The sequence below is a fragment of the Cynoglossus semilaevis genome, chromosome 9 (genome assembly GCF_000523025.1).
Source record: "Cynoglossus semilaevis isolate Cse_v1.0 chromosome 9, Cse_v1.0, whole genome shotgun sequence".
NCBI lineage: Eukaryota > Metazoa > Chordata > Actinopteri > Pleuronectiformes > Cynoglossidae > Cynoglossus > Cynoglossus semilaevis.
Genome location: NC_024315.1, coordinates 16,094,057 through 16,114,046, shown reverse-complemented (window position 1 = coordinate 16,114,046; position 19,990 = coordinate 16,094,057). Strand labels below are relative to the sequence as shown.

General features: G+C 38.8%; 2 protein-coding genes across 5 annotated transcripts in view; one reads left to right on the top strand and one right to left on the bottom strand.

Moving 5' to 3' along the window:
• Window positions 1-7,651, bottom strand: part of plppr2b (phospholipid phosphatase related 2b) — an 11,033-nt gene extending 3,382 nt beyond the window's left edge. For 2 of the 4 annotated variants that reach the window (XM_008317563.3, XM_008317562.3), the window contains exons 1-5: window positions 7,050-7,651; window positions 5,122-5,244; window positions 2,425-2,613; window positions 932-1,052; window positions 315-565 (exon numbers count right to left, since the gene is read on the bottom strand). In XM_008317563.3, the coding sequence (XP_008315785.1) occupies window positions 315-565; window positions 932-1,052; window positions 2,425-2,613; window positions 5,122-5,244 (684 nt within the window). In that variant the 5' untranslated portion in view covers window positions 7,050-7,651. Of the gene's footprint in view, window positions 1-314; window positions 566-931; window positions 1,053-2,424; window positions 3,169-5,121; window positions 5,245-7,049 lie in introns of those variants that run through there. The other 2 variants (XM_025058624.1, XM_017035077.2) reach the window with 1 other exon arrangement.
• A 1,586-nt stretch (window positions 7,652-9,237) lies between these two features.
• Window positions 9,238-19,990, top strand: part of palm3 (paralemmin 3) — a 15,314-nt gene continuing 4,561 nt past the window's right edge. The window contains exons 1-6 of the mRNA XM_025058493.1: window positions 9,238-10,148; window positions 17,206-17,258; window positions 18,034-18,114; window positions 18,346-18,578; window positions 18,734-18,800; window positions 19,241-19,380. Of these exons, the coding sequence (XP_024914261.1) occupies window positions 17,214-17,258; window positions 18,034-18,114; window positions 18,346-18,578; window positions 18,734-18,800; window positions 19,241-19,380 (566 nt within the window). The 5' untranslated portion in view covers window positions 9,238-10,148; window positions 17,206-17,213. The remainder of the gene's footprint in view (window positions 10,149-17,205; window positions 17,259-18,033; window positions 18,115-18,345; window positions 18,579-18,733; window positions 18,801-19,240; window positions 19,381-19,990) is intronic.

Below are 19,990 nucleotides of genomic sequence, written 5' to 3'. Positions count from 1 at the left end.
AATTAATGCGTCAAAAAATCAACCAATCAGAATTGTGCTCGAGCCAGAACGCATCAACCAATAAATGGACCAGTTGACTGGGGGATTACAGCCCTGAAACACAATTTAGTGTTTGGTGTACAACTGACAAATGTAAACAAAGACGTCCTGTGCGTATAGTGTGTTTGTGGATGTACACCGGAACGATGGAACGCCGTACACCGAGTACCTCCTGTACACATTTGGTATTGAAATAGTTGTGTGAATCCCATGACAGTCCTTAATACACACAGGCATGTACATTACTCTGTTGTGTCTCACTTTTACTGCCTTACCACTGTATAAACGGCTGAATAAAAACTGAGAGCTGCATCCTTGGAGGGGAAAGATTTCCGTGCCGTCACTATCAAGTACGGGTTTCCTGTACAGGCGCGATGCTCTGAGATGTACTGCAGTGGAGACTGGCAACCCAGAGCTGTATAGTTTGGCTTACAGGCGGTCAGGAAATGAGGCGTCTGATTTCCTGTCACAACTTGACCGGCATTGGCAAAGATAGTAGTGGTGAACAGGCCAAACGAATAGACACCTGTGTGAGGGAGAAAAATAGTTTAAGAAAAGGAGGGAGTGTACGGACTGTATTAACAGGTGACAGGAAGCAGCAGTAGCTCTACTGGATTCTGTGTGCTGAAGAGCTGGGTCAGTCTCTGCAGCATTTAACAATCTAAGCCTCTGGTAAGGGCAGGCCTGAAATCTTGGAAAATTTTGACAGAGACGAGCCAACATTATATAAAGGGGTGACCAACGTCACTGCCACAAAACAACATTAAGGCAGGACAGACCTGCATTCAGACACAAGAGGTAGGAAACACAATAAAAAACAGGAAGGAGGAAGAGGAAATGCCTACAGGTGACAAAACTTAAAATGACATCCAAATCAAAGCCAACAACTGACCCAGGAAACGGACGATCCTACGTAGTAAAGGGTTGAAATAACAGCAGTCAGCGGTGACTATCGTCTTCTCCTGATCTTCCTCTGTCTTCACGAAGATACTGGCTACTTCCCCGATGAGAATCTGGGACAGAGAAGAAGAGAAAACCAAGTTCATCTGTAGAAATTAGTGCTGGTTCCAAAAAAGCTGCCAGATGAACAGTCAAGTGACAAATGTTTCTGTAATAGATGAGGGTGAGGACCAAAGACAGAAGACAGAGGAGGAATAATGAGACAGGTGTACAGGTGACAACGTGAACTTCAAACACAGTCACTCAACGACTGTAGAGGTCGTATATTCTATAAAAAATGAAATTCAAATACATTTCAATATATACATTCCTCCATTTTTATTTTATAGGTCTTTAGGAGGAAAGCTTTACTGTTTGTAATTCTAACGTGTCCATGGAGACACGGAGATGAATTTGGCCTGTGCAAATAAAACTGACTAGAAGACAATTAAAGACATCAAGAAGTCTAAACTGGGTAACAAATTAAATGAAATAGGGAAAGTGGTGTTTTATATTTTTCTCACCCTGTCACCTGCACACTACCACGGCCACAGGAAACCCAGTCAGCGTCACCCTCCATCTGACCAATCAAAGTCTTCCTTCCTGAACCAAACTCAAACTCAATGACGTTCCAGTTCTGGCTCTTGGTACAGACTGTGATCTGCCTCTCAGTGGCTGCTTAATTACTCTAACGTGAGTATTTCTATTCAAGAGTGTACGTTTGTAGTTTGAAAGTGAACTGAACTGTCAATAACCCTGACGTGTGGATCAGAGGCGTCCATGTTGTTTTGCTACTAATTAGTAGAACATCAAAGAGACAAACCCTGCAGGAGGCGATAGAGACACTGTGCCTTTTTAATCACATCCTGACGACCTCCTGTTCACAGACAGTAAAGTTCAGAGGTGCTTTGGAAATATAGTGCGTTCCCGTCTCTTTAACACCAGTAGGAATTATTGATTTTTTTTAATGACATAAATCAATAATAAATAAATATGTTCCGCACTCTACCAGGAGTGACCTACAAATCATAATTCTCTGCAGATGATTAATTATTAAAAAGCATTAATATTCAATACGTGGTAGAAGATAATACTAGTAATGAGTATGCAGTTGTAGAAGAAGAACACATTCCCTGTACAATATATCTGCCGTGAACTGCTCTGAGGAGGACAAATATAGTCCACGTTGCCATGGTTATACCAGTGATCACATCCACAAAGACGGAGCGGGAGAGCACGGTGATGCACACCTACACATGAACACTCTTCTTCTAATCCATAACCACCACGTGTGGATAAGGATTGTGTTTATATGTGCTGTAATATACGTCTGTCTCGGGTTTGAAACCTGTCGTTGTAATGGGGATTTATTTAAGCTGTGTACGCATGTCTGTGTCTCTCCTGTCTGTTAACCTATTTCCGTTGTAAGAAGTTGAAGACACTCACCGTCACAGTGGGGATGGCGGTGACCAGAGAGTAGACGAGGACAGGTGGTGCCCTGCTGTTGTCCTCAGGTCCTGGGTATGGCTTGGAGTAGGTTTTGTCAAAACAGAAGAAGCCCTGGTTGTGCACAGGGAACGTGTCGGTGTATTCAAAGTAGTACGCCAACAGAACAGTCCCTGCCATGATGACCAGCTGGAAATAAAACATAATTGTTCCAGTCCTTAAGGATGGAGCCACAGAATGTTGCAGAATATACGGTCAAAGATTAAAAAAAAAAAAAAAAAAAGAATTAAAAAAGAAGAAAATGTTTTCTCTCACAGGACAAACAATAGATGTGCCCTTAATGTGTGAACTGAATCAAGTGAGCAAAAAGAGATAGTGGGGGAAGAGACTAGAGGGGGGAGGGGCAGGAAGGGGGATGTGGCAGAAAAAGACAGATGGGGAGAAAAGCTGATAGAAAGAGAGAGAGAAGAGATAGGAAGGCAAACAGAGAACGCTACAGCAGGACAGAGAGGAGAAAGCCTGAGAGAGGGAGGGAGGGAGAGAGAGAGAGAGAGAGAGAGAGAGAGAGAGACGTCCTGAAACATCCATTTCATTTTTTTAATATACCTATACACACAGAGATGCATGCAGACACAGACGACCGCAGGACCACCAACCACAAAAGCACCATAAGCGTTTTCTCAGACTCGGTCCATAACCAACTTGTCGGACATATCTCAAAAACTGAAAAGTACTCTGAAAAGCCCACACCAACCTCCCTATCAATATGCTGTTATTGTCCAAAAACCTGATATCCAATTCCAATATCAAGCGATACCGATATACATATGAAGTTTGTCATTATTGTCAGTGACAATAATTCAATGTCACTTTAACTTCAAAACCTTTTTTTCGGTCACATCACCGAGGTGAAACCCAGACATTGCTTCAGCCTGACCTTCTCTGAACATTTCTACTCTAAGCTAAACTTTGTATCTGTGGTACTTGTTCAAGGTATTAAACCAAACTGCTGCTCACTGGCCTGAACCTCTGGTCGTAGCCTCGCCCTCACCGACAGCCCACATTGTTCGGTGGACGTACTTTCAGACCCTATCTGTCTGTTTAGCTAACTGCTACAAACCCTTCTCCCCATCCGTACAGCTGGCAGTGACACTGTCGGATATGAAACCAGGCAAAGATGGCAGACAGGTAGTGTTGCCTGCCTGGATATTGTGTCTGTAAACTCCCGTGGCAGTTACGCCTACACCATGCGTTGAAGTTGATTTCCACAGTGCATAGACTCAGCACGTCTCACAAAAGGCACATTTTACAAAACATTGGCCTGAGCTCAGGCTGACAACATCTCAGCGAAATACAATAAAACCCAGAGGCAGAGCACCGAACAGCTTTTTGTTGTTGCCATTTAATAAGGCTGATTAACATTTTATCTTGTTTCTCTGGAACTATTTGGCACTGAACATTTAATTTGAAGAAGATTTTTTTACTATCAATCATCATACCAATATCTCCCACAGATAGTGTTTTGTGACTACTTTATGTCGACATAATGAGTTCCATAGCCAGCATGTATGCCAAATCTTAATCCTTACCCTCTCTCTAATCTGAACCCTATTCTAATCCTAACTCAAATTAAGTTGTGAACCTGATTAAACTATCTACCTCATTTGGGTCCAGCTTCCCTTATCCCCACAATAAAAGTCCAATAAAGACCTACAAAAGAAATCAATGAATTCTGAACTTCCACCTTGTCAACCCACTGTAGCCCAGTCTGCTCATCTGTCTCTCACTTATGGGAGATAAATGAGCAGAGTAATAAAAATGAGTGGATGAGTCAGGAGGGAAGAGCCTGAAGAGGGGGACGGGGAAATCTGCACATACAGTAAGTATATCAAAGAAAACAGAGCTCAGGATGCCACTGGGAAATAAAACAAAGACCATTAAGGAGATTGGAGGGGCAGGAAGTAGGTGAAGGATAGAACTTCAAAGTACAAAGCAGAGGTATACTGGCATACCTGACAGTACGACATACCTGACAGTACGACTGCCAGGTCTTGCTCCACCAAGACTTGTTTATTTTAATTTGTTTCTCCGTGTTATCGGATATAAAAATGATCATTTTCTCCGTATTTACAGTCCTGTTTTGTGGGTCCTTCTAGCCACAGTGTTAGCTCATCTAGTTATGCTGACCAGTTTCTCAGACACCAACTTACATACACTCTAACAGGTGGCCATGGGTGGTGATCGATCCCATACTCAGGATTGCTGTCGGAAATTCCTGCAACTGACAGGGCAATGTAATGGACACAGTACTGCAGACAGCCATGTCCAAAACTACAGCGACTTCAATGGATATAATGTCAGCTATCTTAGCTGAAGCCACATCATCAGTTCATCTTACCAGACCCAATGAACTCCAACAGCAGTGGTTTGAAAAGTCTAATGGACAGTGACGAATCAAAACATCTGTTTGACAAGTTTAAAATTGGCACGGCAATCAACACAGGTTTGCAATAAATAAATAAAAGACAAGTTGATTCAGTGAGAACAGGCTAATTGGATTTCTAGATTTTTAGGACGAATGAGGAAGCTGAGGTCAGTGGTCAACCAGAGGAGACGAAGGGGAGGAGTGAAGGTCATTAGATCAGAAGAGATGCATAAAATCCTAATGATCAACATGTTGATTTGTCCAACACTCACCTCGACTAAGACGAAGCAGGGCACGATGGATGTGCTTCTCTTTTGTTGTGCTTGGTCACCCATAATGTTTCCCATCACCCTCCTGCGCTGTGCCAGCTGACTGTCAATCATCTGTGGGGTCATCTGTGGGGTTTCTCTCAGATTACATTAATCTTGAAAAAGCATATTTAGCCTACAGCTCAAAACTTTTTTTATTATATTTGATAGTGTAGAATATGTATGTTAAAACATTAATACATTCATTGTTTTTCAAAGTGCAATATGAGTTATCAATTATCAATTAACTGTAACATTATACTTATGCTTACAGTACATATTGTACTTGTTATATAAATATTTCAATATTAACCCTAACCTTTTTTGTGAGCATAACATTATTTTTTCTTTTTGAAAAATATTTTTATATATTTAGTTTATATTTATTACAATATTACATCAGGAATGAAAAGGAATGTTCATGAAACTATACTAATCTTCAATTACTAAAACACAGTAGAGTTATCAGAGCCAGACCATAGTGACTACTGGAAAGCAAAATCCCTGTAGTTTCGCTTTAAAATCTTTCGTTTTCTTATTTTGAAGGGATGTCTACACATAGTTAACTGAAAATGTCAAGTTCACACATGTGATATAATCAGCAATGAAGTGAAGTCGTCAGCACTTTTCAGTAAAACTTTGTTAACTCCAGCAGTGGTCGACTTCCATTACAGATATTGAACACGTTCCCTGATCTACCTGACAGCTGTTATCACTTATCCACACACTTTATGTCTTAGACAGAATCTCTGCTGCCTTGTCAGCCGTTTACACAACCAGTGGATTTTATGGGTCAGAGTGAGGAATGATACTTTATTAGCTTGGATTGTGTCCATGCCCTAAAAACTGTCAACTAAGAGTGGCTGTAACTATTCCCCCGACCCGGGGCGACCCTCAGTCATTAAATTGAAATTAAAACATTAGCTTCTTAAGGAAGCCTCAACAATTTCTACAAAAAGACACAGAAACTAATTGGTTCTGTGAACGTCAAAAGAGACAGTTATGAAACTCACAAAACTCAGCACAAAGAAGAAATAAAGCATAAGTTGTTAGCAGGGTTAGCTTAATGGCATGAAGACTGCCTGCGCATGGTAGGCAACATGGTAGGTAATAAAAAATACACACACACATACAGTATATATGTCTATATATGTCTATATATATATATACATATACATATATATATATATATATATTTATATATATATATATATATATATATAAATATATATATATATATATATGTATATATATATATACATATATATATATATATATATTTATATATATATATATATATATATAACATATAACAATGCAGTGACACTTAACACTGCTAACATTTGAGTTAACAAATCTCTTCAAATGTGCGCTTAGCACCACCTACAGGGCAGGAAAGGGGCGCTGTTTGCTCAGTGAGGATGAAAACAAAGCCATTTTAATTGAAAAGAACTGCATACTCCCTCTATGTTGTCATGATAAAGTGAAGTATTAAATTAATTAAAATTAAATATTTAAAAACTAAACTATGCTACTATACTATAAATGATACAATGCTGATTGATGATCTAAGAAATATGTATACAGTATATACAAGCCTTATATGTGCATATATATTACATATGTGTATGTGTAATATATATATGTTTATATATATATATATATACATTTAACAGAATGTGTTTGTATGAAATTAGTGTTAAAAATTGAAAATTCATGCAAAAAGTCATGTAAATTTACAACCATTGCATATCAACAAATACAGAAAGCATTCATTCTGTGCCAATCCCTAACTGAACTCACACCTGACTACGTATGAATGTGTCTGATATTGACACATAATGAAGACATAATCACATGATGTGTGTCTGCAGGGCAGAATTAAACCTTACCTTCAGCCTTTGTATGTTGGAAAACGTGCTGCTGCACACTGGTCAAACGTTTTGTTCTTTAGGAGGATGTGCTCCTGCAGCTGACTGCCATTTTTGCTTTAGTCGCAGCTCCCTGTGTCTCTTCCTCTTCCATCTAGTTTGAGGCAACACCACCTCTCACTTTCATCGCTCTGTTCCTGAGAAATCCTCAGCACTGTGTGTGAATTAAGGGAGACGGAGAGGCTGCCTTTTCCCAGGGTCTCAGCTACCAGCCAGCCGAGTCTATATCGGTCTGCACTCTGCTACTAGGTCGCTCTGCTAAATATGACACTCTGCAACAGCACTTCAAGGCTAATTAGTCAAGTAAAAGGAACCACTGGCTTGAAAGAGGCTCCCTGTTGGTAGGGATGGAGGAAAGGCGTGTGTGTGTGCGCGTGTGTGTGTGTGTGGTAAAAAGGATATAGGCAAAGAGAGGGAGAAATGGAGAAAAAAGGGGGAATAATTCATCATGCCATAATCTTTACGGATGAGAGAAATAAAGAAGGGATCAGCTGTGTCGTCAGAGGCTGAGAAAACATCATTTCATCCCAGAAAAACACTATTATGTTGGAAATCATCAAAAGTGTGTCGTTACTGGTGTGTGTGTGTGTGTGTGTGTGTGTCAGTGAGCAGTTACTATGTTGGTACAGCTCCTAAGACAGTATAATGTGACACACACTAAAGTCCACCATATTTGATGTTAAGCAGTGTGAGACACTAGGACATTTCTGTGAGAAGACGTTTCATGACATTAATACATTTGATGGCATTTTGGAGATTTTTAGATGGTTTTAGGGTCAAGGTAGAATTTGTACTAATGGTTTGCTAAGGACATCTGTGTGTGTGTGTGTGTTTGTATCTAGTGCAGGCTATGGTGTCCTACTACATATAACTACTGTAGTACCTGTGGGAACAATTTAGTTTCAACAACTATGACAATGAAGATGGTTTCTCTGCAGCAGTTTTTGATTGTAAACTTTCACGGCCTGAACAGAGACAGCAGGCATACTCTCTGCCTTACATTACGAGTTTTGATCAACATCATAGTGACACACATTAACAGGCACTGAACATTTTCTCATAGGCATTGCTACACATTTATTTGATGTATGTGATTAGCAAACGTAAAATGATCTAGAACATTATTGTCAATTAATTTCTATAAATTACCACACTAACAGAAACCTTACAGTATATCAGTGGATTCCTTCTTTTTTTTAAAAAAAAAAGAGAAAAAAAAGAATAATAGCCTCTCAGGACACAAATGTTGGAAAATATCTGAGAGACTGTTAGAGATAGGTCCACATGTACAACAGCATTAAAGACAACCAATCACATTGCTGCACTTAGATAATCACCAGTTGCTGAAAAAGTAGGTGTTTTCTCCTGAATGCAACAGTCAAAATCACATGGTGTCACACATGTCATAGTTTCCATGGTAACTTGCTGCCGTATAAGAATTAAAATTATTTGTTAGGGAACTTGCACTACTCAGAAACAACACATACGTAGAAATGCATTCTGACACCTTCAAATGAACACACATAATAGGAATAAATAAGTGCTGCTTACCAAATGCTCTGGTTAAAATATATATATTTGTTATTCATAATTTCTCATGCTCTGTTGTTATAAAAATATATTTTGGTATAAATTTGAATTTGTTGATAAAAGAAAGTTTAATAAAAGGAATAAAGCCTTCTATCATAAAATGAATTTAAAAAACCCACCTAATCTGATGTAGAATATTAAAACACAGGTTGGTGAAACATGCAGATCTTTTATCTTAATTAGCACTCTTGAACCAAATCAAATTACAGTTAGTTATATTACAGTTCTAGACAACAGATTACACCCAGTGAGGTCTAGAGGTAAAATAGAAAAAGCGATCACTTGAACTCTGAATCAAATTGAATTTGTGTGCATCACATAGGACCGATGTCGTCGAACACATGAGTTAGATTTACTGGACTCTATTGTACCTCGAGTTCCTGTGCCAAAATTCTAAGATGAGTTTATAATTTGGATGTGGAGTTCTTGTGGTTGTTTTGAGAGAAGTATCCAGCAGGGGGCACTGTAGGAAAGGACTATATATGTCAGTAAGGCAGGGGTTAGAATAATGTAACAGATTATATCAGTGTTTTCAAACTCTTTTTTTTTTTAATCCAACGCACTGTTGTGTTTTAACTTTAACTGGAGCTGTTTTGTGTTGTTTGGTCTGGTGACCTGGGAGCAATTTTCGACGCTTGAATGACAACAATTATTTTATTGTATTGTATTCTGTACTGTTCTGTGGGTTTTTTATTATTATTATTGGTCGTTCAAATACAATAATTATCGTTCGTCTGGCAACAAATGATAGTACTAAATACTCAACCAATTAAGTAAATAATGTATTGTATAGATTTTGGGTGACCTACTACTAATTGAATCTACAGTTATGGACCTCTTAAATTTAATTTGGTTAATTCAAGATTAAATCCTGACACCAAAGACTTTACTATCAGAAAATGTAAACATATGACTGAGGAGCATATATAAGTAATTAGATACTGTGAACATAATGTGTAGCAGAGTTTAAACATATAACAGGTTATTGTGGTCGTCAGGTCGAGCGAAGGCACCAGAAACACCCGGCTGCTGCCGCTGCACGGTGGGCTGGCCTTCTGCTACTGTCTGGGATCAGGTAACCTCCAGCACCGGACGGAAGCGCCGCTTTTAGCCGTAGCGGCGGTTCCAATGAGGCAGGGAAGTACTTGAACAAACGTGTGTTACTGTTATTTTACAAGTTTATTACTAAAGCCGCGACTCTCTGTCGTTCTCGTTTTTATTTCCGTCTGTGGGACATTTTAAAGTGAAGGAGGGGAGCGTGGAAGTGGAGGACGTGGCCGTTGGTGCTGTTATGAGGAGAGTCACTCAGGTGTTGAGCCGCTACAGGACAAGTTTGACTCTTGTTTTTTTGGTAGAAGCCCGGCATTTCTTTTTCTTTTTTCCCTTATAAGTGTGCGTGTTCAAGGACTTAAACTCAACTTCTTCGCATCGTTTCTTATTTGAGTCGTGGACAAGGCCAAGCTTAAACAGGTAAGGGCACCGTGGCGTGAAAACATATATTTTTGTTCGTGTTTGTTGTTGAACAACACTCTCATTCACAACATTAATTATGCAGTGAAGGGCTGATATTTTGACTGGCTGAAGGTACTTTACGTATCTTACGTGCCTTTACGAGAACTTACGTTATAAAGCTCTGTGGTCACAGATCACTGATGTTCAAGATCAGAACAATTCAGCGCTGAAAAAGTTTATAGAATCAAATTAATGTCAAAATGTATTTACATTTTTAATACATGCAACAGCCTTACAGTGAGCAAGGTGCTGTTTAATATTCGAACTGCTTCAAAATGATACAGACAAACAGAATATAAACATACGTTTACAGGTAATTTCTTCACATTTGTGTCTCCTGGCTTGTACACACTCACATTTGTGTCTTTAAATTTAAAAAACGTGTTGCTTTGTTCTAATAAAACAGAAGTGTAACAATTAAAATAAACATTGAATTCAGTTACTTTTAGTTTTGTCACTTAGGTTCCTGATTTGAACAGGGCTAGCATGATGAGACTTTGCTGGCTAACCATCTCAGCATTTCATTGAAGAGGTTTAGGGTAAATCTTGTGTGAAAAGGACAAATTTAAAAATGTTAATTGGCTACATGACCTGTTGGTCCTTGTTTCCCTGCTTAGCAACAGTCACTGAACGGCAGAGCAACTGCATTCCAGAGGGGCAATATTCCAATGCCCCAGGAGAGAGGCTACTGGAGAGGTTTTAAAATACCGTGTTTTAATAACTTTCACGCTCGGTTTGAACTTCAGCCACATACATATGTAAAACTGATATAAATGATTAATCATCAAATTTATTTGGGAACATTTTGGCATAAAATGAACACTTCAGACTAGGGAGTGTAGCATCCCAGCACCCCGCCCCCCCTCTTGGCCAACCACCAATAATCATCTCAATCTTTCCCACTGATGAAAGGTACTGTGGCTGTAATCAGTTTTGATATGAAAGGCTTGTTAGTGTTGTGGGGCTGTGGATGCTTCAGTCTGCCTAATGATACCCACGTCACACTTACTTCAGGTTCAAAATCAGAAGATGTTCAGGAGTTTGACGAGTTCAAAACTAACAAAGTACAGAACAGTGTACTCTAGGTCCATCCAACGATTGAGGACCCATGTGATTATAATGGAATAACTGCAGCAAAATAACCTTACTGTTCAGTAGTGGAATAAAAAGCCAAGCTGGGGAGCGCTGACTTAAATGAGACATTTTACCATAACTTTTATGAAAATAAATATGGTTCCTTGATGTCTAAATGAAATGTCAGCCGGATTCTTTAAACACCTGTTTTGCAGCACTGTTCTGAATGTTTCTGTACCTTTAAACGGAAATGCTGTGGGGTATAGACTGGAGGGCTTACCAGCTGCTGCACTGTGACTCTGTGCATTTTTGGCTTCACACAGACCAAACTATAGGAAATACCAATGTTTTCTCTTAGATGAATTCAGTAAACGCTAGAAAAAAGAGAAAGTGAATAGTTCTGTAAACACTAGTTCCCTTAAAACCACTGTATCTACAATTAATATTTTTCAATTATAATTTATAATAATAATAATTGCAAATTCTGCCTATTATGCATCATTTAAAAAAAGGGTTGTACAAAATGCAAAGTTTTTAAACACATCATTAAAATTATCATCACTTATCTATAACCAGCACTGCTGAAGAACCAAGTGGAATTGAGTGGAAATGACTGAACATACACAGCACTGCTGCGTGTGATTTAACCTTAGCTTGGTCTAGAAAAAGGGAGACAGAGTCTAAAATGCAATTGAACAAGCTGCTTCTCAGCGTGCAGCTCGTTGTACTCATTTAAAAATGGTGATCACAGCATGAACAACTGACGTTTCTCTTCTGTCACACAGAGGACATCAGGGCCTGTTGGCCCAAACAGGCTTTGTTACAGTACACACCTCTGTCAAAAATATCCTAGAGAACAAGGAAATGCTTTGAACACGTCTTTACAGCCTGAGGCTCTCCCTCTCACAACACACACATCTACTTCAAAGCCCATATTTATGATTTTTTTTTTTGTTTTGTTTGTTTATTAGAAAACAAAGTCAGACATCAAATTATGAGTTATGGAACATTTTTATATTTTTAACAGTTACCATAAAGTTTAGTCTTAAATGTATGCTTTTTTATGTAATTTGTTTTCACACCATGTTTCTGTGTAAAAGTGCGTACGACTATAACTTGTTGCCACTCGTCCGTTGTTCTCTTCGCACACACTGCATAATCACACAATGCCCAATGCACGGTGTGTTTTTTTTTTTTTTTTGTTCAAATCAAAATTTTATTCTGACAGTGAAGCAGGCAGAAAAATAATAAACCTGGTCAAAAATCATATACCATCCTAAATTTCAGATGTGTTGGTTGCTGTGCTATATTTTCTAGATATATTTGGAATCTGCTCATGGTCTAAATGTGTCGTGGGTTAGTGCTGTAGTGTGCTTGGTTGTTTCTGCAAATAGAGAAACTGTATTTCCAGTAGTAATTTTGGCATCAGTCATTTCTATAAAAATTAGGAACCGTTTAAGTCAGCTTCAGTTTTATTGCTAGCTCATGGCTCAATTGTGTTGCAGCTGCCCACTCTCTGTTTGCAGTTTGGGCCCTGATCTGTGGACACAAAGCCACAAAAACCCCGGCTGACTGCTCACAAAAGCAGGGGTGTAAAAAAAAAAAACATTTAGTGTCTTTGTTATGTGCACATACCCTTTCTTTTACATGCACAATGGTTTTGTTAGACACACAAGGATTAGACAGTTAGGTCATGAGTTATGCTTTTTGGGTTATGAGTACACAGTGTGAGTATTTTCAGAGCACTTGCAGAGCTGCGGTAAAGTACAACGTTGGGTAGATGTTTGACTATGGCTATCGGTTTTACCACCTCGGTTTTGCATGTGTTGCTGCAGAAAACAGCCATGACACAGAATGCCACAAAAACATACTATATAACAATACTATAACAGTAGTGTAGCTGTAGATATGTTGATGATGAGTCCTAATGAAAAAACATGGTCTTCAAAAACAACAAATACATGACAGTTTACATATTTTACCTTGTGACCTTTTGTTCTTGTTTAATACATATATTTGTATCAGTGATTCTTGTGTCAGGTGGTCAGTACTAGACAACTGACCACATTCATATCCAGCAGGTCCAGAGAAAATCTCTGGGCTTCTCTTAATGTGTTTACATTTTTGGTTAAACACATTAAGCTTCCACAGAAAGGATGACATTCCTCAGTATCAGGTTTCTGAAACTCTTACAGACACATCGATGATGTTTCCAAGTTACTATAATCCCAGGGTAAAGGGTCACAGTAAAACTAGGCCTTTAAAATGTCTATCAAGACCAAATATTGAGGAACAAATGCTAAGTATTAAATATTTGTATTAACTGTTAAAATTTTCATAACAAGAAACCGATTTTGTCTTCATTCTATAGTCTGTATTCGTTGCAGTTGCTGAACATTTTTAAGTTTATTGAATATATATCTACATTTCTAATGGATTAGTCTTTAAAGCTCTATATACAAGATATCACAAGGGGTCGTTTTGGTTTTGTTTGTTTCTGTCAATAAAATGCTCACAGGGAATAAAACAAACGTTTAATAGTTGTTTTTTTTTTAAATGTTAAAACAATTGGTTACCTCTGGTTTTCAAACCACCTGTGTCAAAGGCAGGGAGGTATTCATTTTAAATGGCCCAGGTCTAAACACTGTGTTGACAACATGACCGTTTGTGTGGCTCAGTTGGAAGGAAATTCTAGCCCCTGTCGTATTTTAGGGAAGTACTGTTTCTAATATGACTTCACTCAGATGATGCAGTTTTAGCTAAATGTGAGTGAGCCGTGAGGCCCCATGGCTTTTGACTTGGTGACAATAGTGATGGTGAACAGAGACCAGATTACACAAGCCCTGCATTCCTTTCAAACCTGTTTGAGAGACACTAAGTGAGAAAATGACATACAGACTGACAGACAAATCACTGAAGCAAGTATTTACATGTTGTACACAACTGTGTACATATTAAGCATGTAAAGCATGCGTGTAAGCATTATATACGTATATATATATATATATATATATATATATATATATACACATATATATGTATATATATATATATATTTACACATGTTTAAAAACAGCCAAAAACTAAAAGAAACATTTTCATGGAAATAGCCAGGGCTGTTTGTAATGCTGTTGTCTGATTACCATTTCTGCTGCTTCACTTCTTTATAGCAAGGTGGGTTAGTAAAAAGCACAGAAGTGCCAATAAAAACTCAAGTATGCATGAGTTTATATTTATTAAAACTTTGTCTTGGGGAAATTTATATTTTCATAACAACAAGGAGGAAAAGTGCTAACAACATGATAACCGTTAAACCACAGTGTGGCCCAATCTTCCATCGATTTTCCCCATCAAGTGAGTTAGTGAAACCCAAAGTCTTTTTTCTTTTCAGAATTTCTTAATTATTGATTTTTTGGAAAGAGCCAACTCTCTGACCATGCTGTTTACAAGCTGTCTTTGAATTTAGTGCATTGGCAAAATAAAAATCCTTTTTATTTTAGCAACATCATTTTACTTTATTTTATCTCTGACATGCATTGTTTTGTTCTTCTGTTGACTGTTCCCTTGGATGCAGCATACGTGTGGAAATAGTTTTACCTTATAATTATTGTCAATGATGTATGTGAGATGGTGACTTCATCATATTGGCACTCATGTCAGGTTCCTGTGGGAATTCAAAGTGTGCCTTTGAGCTCACTTTTGTTACAGATGCATCTGGAATGTTTGTACAGTATTATGTTTTCCTTTTCTTTTTCCACTCTTTTTTCTTCCTCCTCTTCGCTGTTTACTATCTTGTCCGGCCTTTTCAATAGAAGTGTTTGACGTTACAAGTCCACATTGTTTCATGTGTTAAACGCCTCTGGTTTTTTCTAAGATTCAGGTTTCATTTGTGTCATACTTCTGTTACTTTTCTGATTCATCATTTCCTTTGCTCTACACGCCCGTCTATCTATCTGTGCTGAGTCAGGTTTCTTAGTAATTACGTTCCACCTTATGGCAGGTTTTGTTTCAATAGAAAAATCCAGTTAGGCTTAGGCTTTCCAGTTAGGTGACATCACAGCATGTAGTTGGAAAGCCAAAGTCAGTCAACTGCTGCACCGGCTTATTTTGCACATAAAAACACTTAAAGCTGTTTCATTAAAAAAAAAAAAGACTTGTATCACATTCTATCAGTGCATAAAACATTTAGTTTTCTAAAACATTGTTTATTAATTAGTAGTTAGTTGAATTACTGTGTGTGCATGCACTTGTAATTCACGTCAGGTGAAAACACACAGAGTAGGTAATCAAATAGTACACCTGACAAGTCTTACTGGTGACTGAAACATCTGCTGTATCTGTTTACTGTACTCAGAGTCATACTGTCCATCAGGACGTGTCAGGTTACCTCTGTTACAATCTTCATTTAAAACATTTAAACATGATGCCTAATGTATCTGACGAGTATTTACATCAAATACTAGTTAACACTAGTTAATACCAAATCTATGGCAACTAAACATCAATAGTTGCTATATAAAAAAAAAATGTATTTACACTGTATTTCTTTCCATGGCCTGCAGGGGCAAAGTTGTTTTTAATCATTTATTTCCTGCCATTCAAATCTCTGTGAGTTATTCTCTAATTTGCTAAAGTTTGCTGTTTTTTGTCTGTGATTGTTTGATACAACAGCATAACCTTCGAGGTCGAGGTCAGTGTGATAGTACGTTCCGTCTGTGATCACATGGATAATGGTTTCTGGGCTCTTCTTGTACCAAAACACATGAAAAAAATATCTTAACAAATGAGTGGCCTTGGAGTATTTTCTCTGTCAGTCTTTCTGCCTCTCGGCCTCATGGTATGTGGAACATCTGCTCCAGCCTTTTTACATTCTGGTCTGGTCATATTTTGTCCAATTCCCCTTTGAATTACCTCACAGAATAACTCCCTAATATGAATAATAACACCTGTACGGTGGGAACCTCTGTCGTAACCCAGACAGGGAGGGTTACCTTGAACATTGTTTGAAGTAACATTGTTAATCTGCATTCTTCATTTTAAAAAAGACTTGCTCAGTGGTTTCAAACAATTCCTCTCACCACGATTTGGTTGATCTAGCTTTAAATGAAAAATGACAGGACATTACCACAACTGCTGTGAATAAAAAAGATCTATTAACCTTGTTACCCATGGTCTTGTATGGTTATTTTAAAAACCATCTACAGGCCCTTTAGTCTGCTGCTTGACTGGCGATCCATCAGAGAGTCAGCAGTGAACATTGATACTTCCTAACGTTCTGTACTGTTGCCTGCGTCTGTGTTTGTCAGTATAACTCCTCAGTGCTGATGTCACAATCCATCTTGCTAGGCAAACATACAATGTTAAGTAAACTTGTCACATATATGTTAAAGCCAAATATACAGCCTTTGCACAAGGCCAGATGTTAGCGGAGAACTCCCACTGCCAGCTCAGACTAAGACGTCATTATAAAAGAGACCTTCTTTTATTTTAAGACTTTGTTACACAAAACTGTGAAATAAAATATTCAAAGTCATTCATGTCATTTAATTTGATCTGAAACAGTTGAGTGGAGAGCAACCGAGAAAGTCTTAAGTCTTATCGTTTTAAGCCAGAAACAGATGAGAGAACTGTGTGTTCTACAGCATCAAATACTAAATACCAATCTCAGAAATTGAGCTGCACTATGTAGAAACCTCACCTTAAAATCAATTTTAAACTGAGGTTTGTAAGCCAAGCCGCAGGCTGCAGATGATAATCAGCGGTTGACTTGAACCTCAAATTCATATTCACACGGTGTGATGACTTCCTGCTTCCCTCTATCAAATCTTCACATTTAAGGCTGGTTGGAAATTGTGAATTTTGACTTTTGTTGATTCTACAGTGACAACAAATGAAAGTGTAATCAAGACATGCCTTTTTTCTTTCTTTTATCTTGTCCAAGGTCCAGGGATGGATGAGACAGAGAAGTACCAGCGTCGACAGGAGGCCATTGCTGTGAGTCCTTGTGTGAACACACATACACGCATACATGTTTATGTATAAAGAATGGTTCAGGCTCGTGATCACAGCTACAGAAATGAACTAACCCACATTTATTGATGATTTTAATGAGAAGTATTTTTATTATAAATGATGTCAAACGATTACAAAAGGGTGTCTGATTGATCAGGATAAATCCATCAAAAGGGTGTCTGATTGATCAGGATAAGTTGACGTTCCTAAAGGTGCCAATTTAAAAAAAATGGATCTGTGTGTCAGTAGAAATAACAGTTTACACTCCTCCCCTATAATGGGGAGACATTGACTTACAAAGATGGTTCCTTATTTGTGTGAATGCTCTTAATAATATATTCATGTACAGCTGCAGACACATGTCTAGTAACATCTGCATCACTGTGAAGAGACGGTGCAGGTGAAGCCTGTTAGCTCTGCTGTCTCAGCTCTCTGTTTCACCTCAATAATTTATAGACTCTGCAGTGTGGTGAGCCGCTGAGCTGCTGGTCCCATTTTAGAATTCCAGGTCACTGTGGGGAGGTGTGATATTAGTGTTATGGGATATAGATTATAGGCCCATGTTTCTTCCTAGATGTCTCGTTCACTGCTGCTGGTTTCTTTTTTTTATCCTTCAGAGCCGACTTGTTTTATTTATCCAGCACTTGTTCTGCTCTTTCTTTTCTCTAGCCTGTTTCCATGAGACTAAAGGTGAACCATTTTTACTCTGTCTGACTGCGCAGTTGTAATTTCTTTCCATCTTCACTTCTCCTTCCAGGAAAAGCTTAGACAGCAGAATGAGGAAGACAGAGTCAGGAGAGAGATGGAGGACGAGAAGATCAGACTGCAGCAGCTGAAGGTGTGGCTGAACTCCAACAGCATGTCAGACATAAAAACAACACAGATGTTGTTGTTTGTTTCTGCCCTTCATTGCAGACTAATTAAAAGTCAAAAGTTGGCAGATTGCATTTTAGAAGCAAGTCCACACACACACACACACACACACATATATAGATTTCCAAAATCAATCTGACTCTCTTTTCTTCTTGTTTTTCCCATGTCATCTTCTGTTCCCGCTTCACTTTGCCAGAGAAAATCTTTAAGGGACCAGTGGCTAATGGAAGGAGCTAATTTGTCCCCAACATCTCCAACACCTTGTTTCCATCTGGGGGACTCCAACGCCCATGAGAAAGAAGAGCAAATTGACATGTATGCCCACCTGTGTGTGAAGTCGTGTGTTTGTGTGTTACTGCAAAATAGAGCTCAAAGACTAAGAGCTAACGAAGAGCTGTCGCCTTTTTGTTATAACAACAGTTCCTGGTGAAGTCCCCTGTATACATACTATATCTAAAAATGCTGAAACATATATATATATATACATATATATATATGTATGTATGTATGATCTGAATGTGGCTATGATGAAGAATATAAATGAAGTCCTATAACCTGTGTGTACCCGTGCATGTGTGTGTCAGGTTGCTGTCAAAAACGGATCAGTTGGCAGAGGAGAAAGAGAAGAACCAGCTTAGGGACGGACAAGTGGTAAATAATCTGCCACCTGGCCACTGACATGAACACAGACACACACCAACACACTCCTTCCACCATCTTTCATTAGGCTGGTTGTCTGACTTGTCTTTGTTTTCTTACAAATAGTAGAGATTTAGTTGAAAGAATTCCTGCGGTATATGCACTATTTACTTACTGCTGACAAGAGCAGGCACAGGAGTGGTTACAGCACTGTACCACTACTCAGTGCCATCCCCCAATGTAGCCAGGACCCTACCCCATTGTCTCATCATCCTTTCACGTCCTGCAGTACCCTCACTGGCCACTCCTGACTTCTTCATACAGTAGCACACTTCCTCTCTATTCGTCCTGTCTTCATCCCCTGATCTTAATATTCCTCTCCCACCACTATGAAAGCAATAGTTGCTTCAGTATCAAACTGCCGCTCCTGGATCTGAATCCCTGCATCTTAGCCTTGCTTTAACCCTTTCCCATCCCTTCTTGGAGTGGCTAAGGGAGTTTCCGTATACCTATTCATCAATCAGACATCCTCTCACTTCTCAGGATTAAAGGTCCAGTGTCATCTCTCCTGGACATCTCCATACCTCCATAGGTATGTCATCTGGACCATTTTTGTCCTCCCTTTGTCAAGCGTCTCTACACACAAAACTCCTATGCCTACTTGCTGACTATCCCACGTTTCCTTCCGGCACTATCCCAGTTTTATTGCCTTTGACCCGAACACACATAAGACGACTTCTCGCTAATTTCCATCTTTGCTGTTTCTGTGCTTTTCCAGGCCTCCACTAAGTCCTGGCTATCCCAGGTGTCAGTGTTAAAGTTGCCTGTACCTTAACTCACTTCCTCCTCTTTAGGTCCACACTTGTCCTACACTCTGCCACCCTTGCTGCTCTGCTACATTCTCCTGTGGTGTTAAAAATGCCATGTCTTTCTGGTGTCATTTATAATCCACCTCCTGTGTTCACCTTCCTTCACTCTGGTACTGTACAGTGTGTCGCTCTGTTTTTCTCCCTTCTGTAAAGAAGTGTCGACCACACACTCTCCCTTCTGTTAGCAGAATCAGCCGCTCTATTCCTCTCCTTCACACCATATCGACTGACATCCTGCTCCTAAAACAAAATTATTTATCCTTTCTGCTTATTTTTTTAATTTGATTCACCATAACATTCAACTCCAATCTTTTTCCCCTTTTGTCAGCAGGA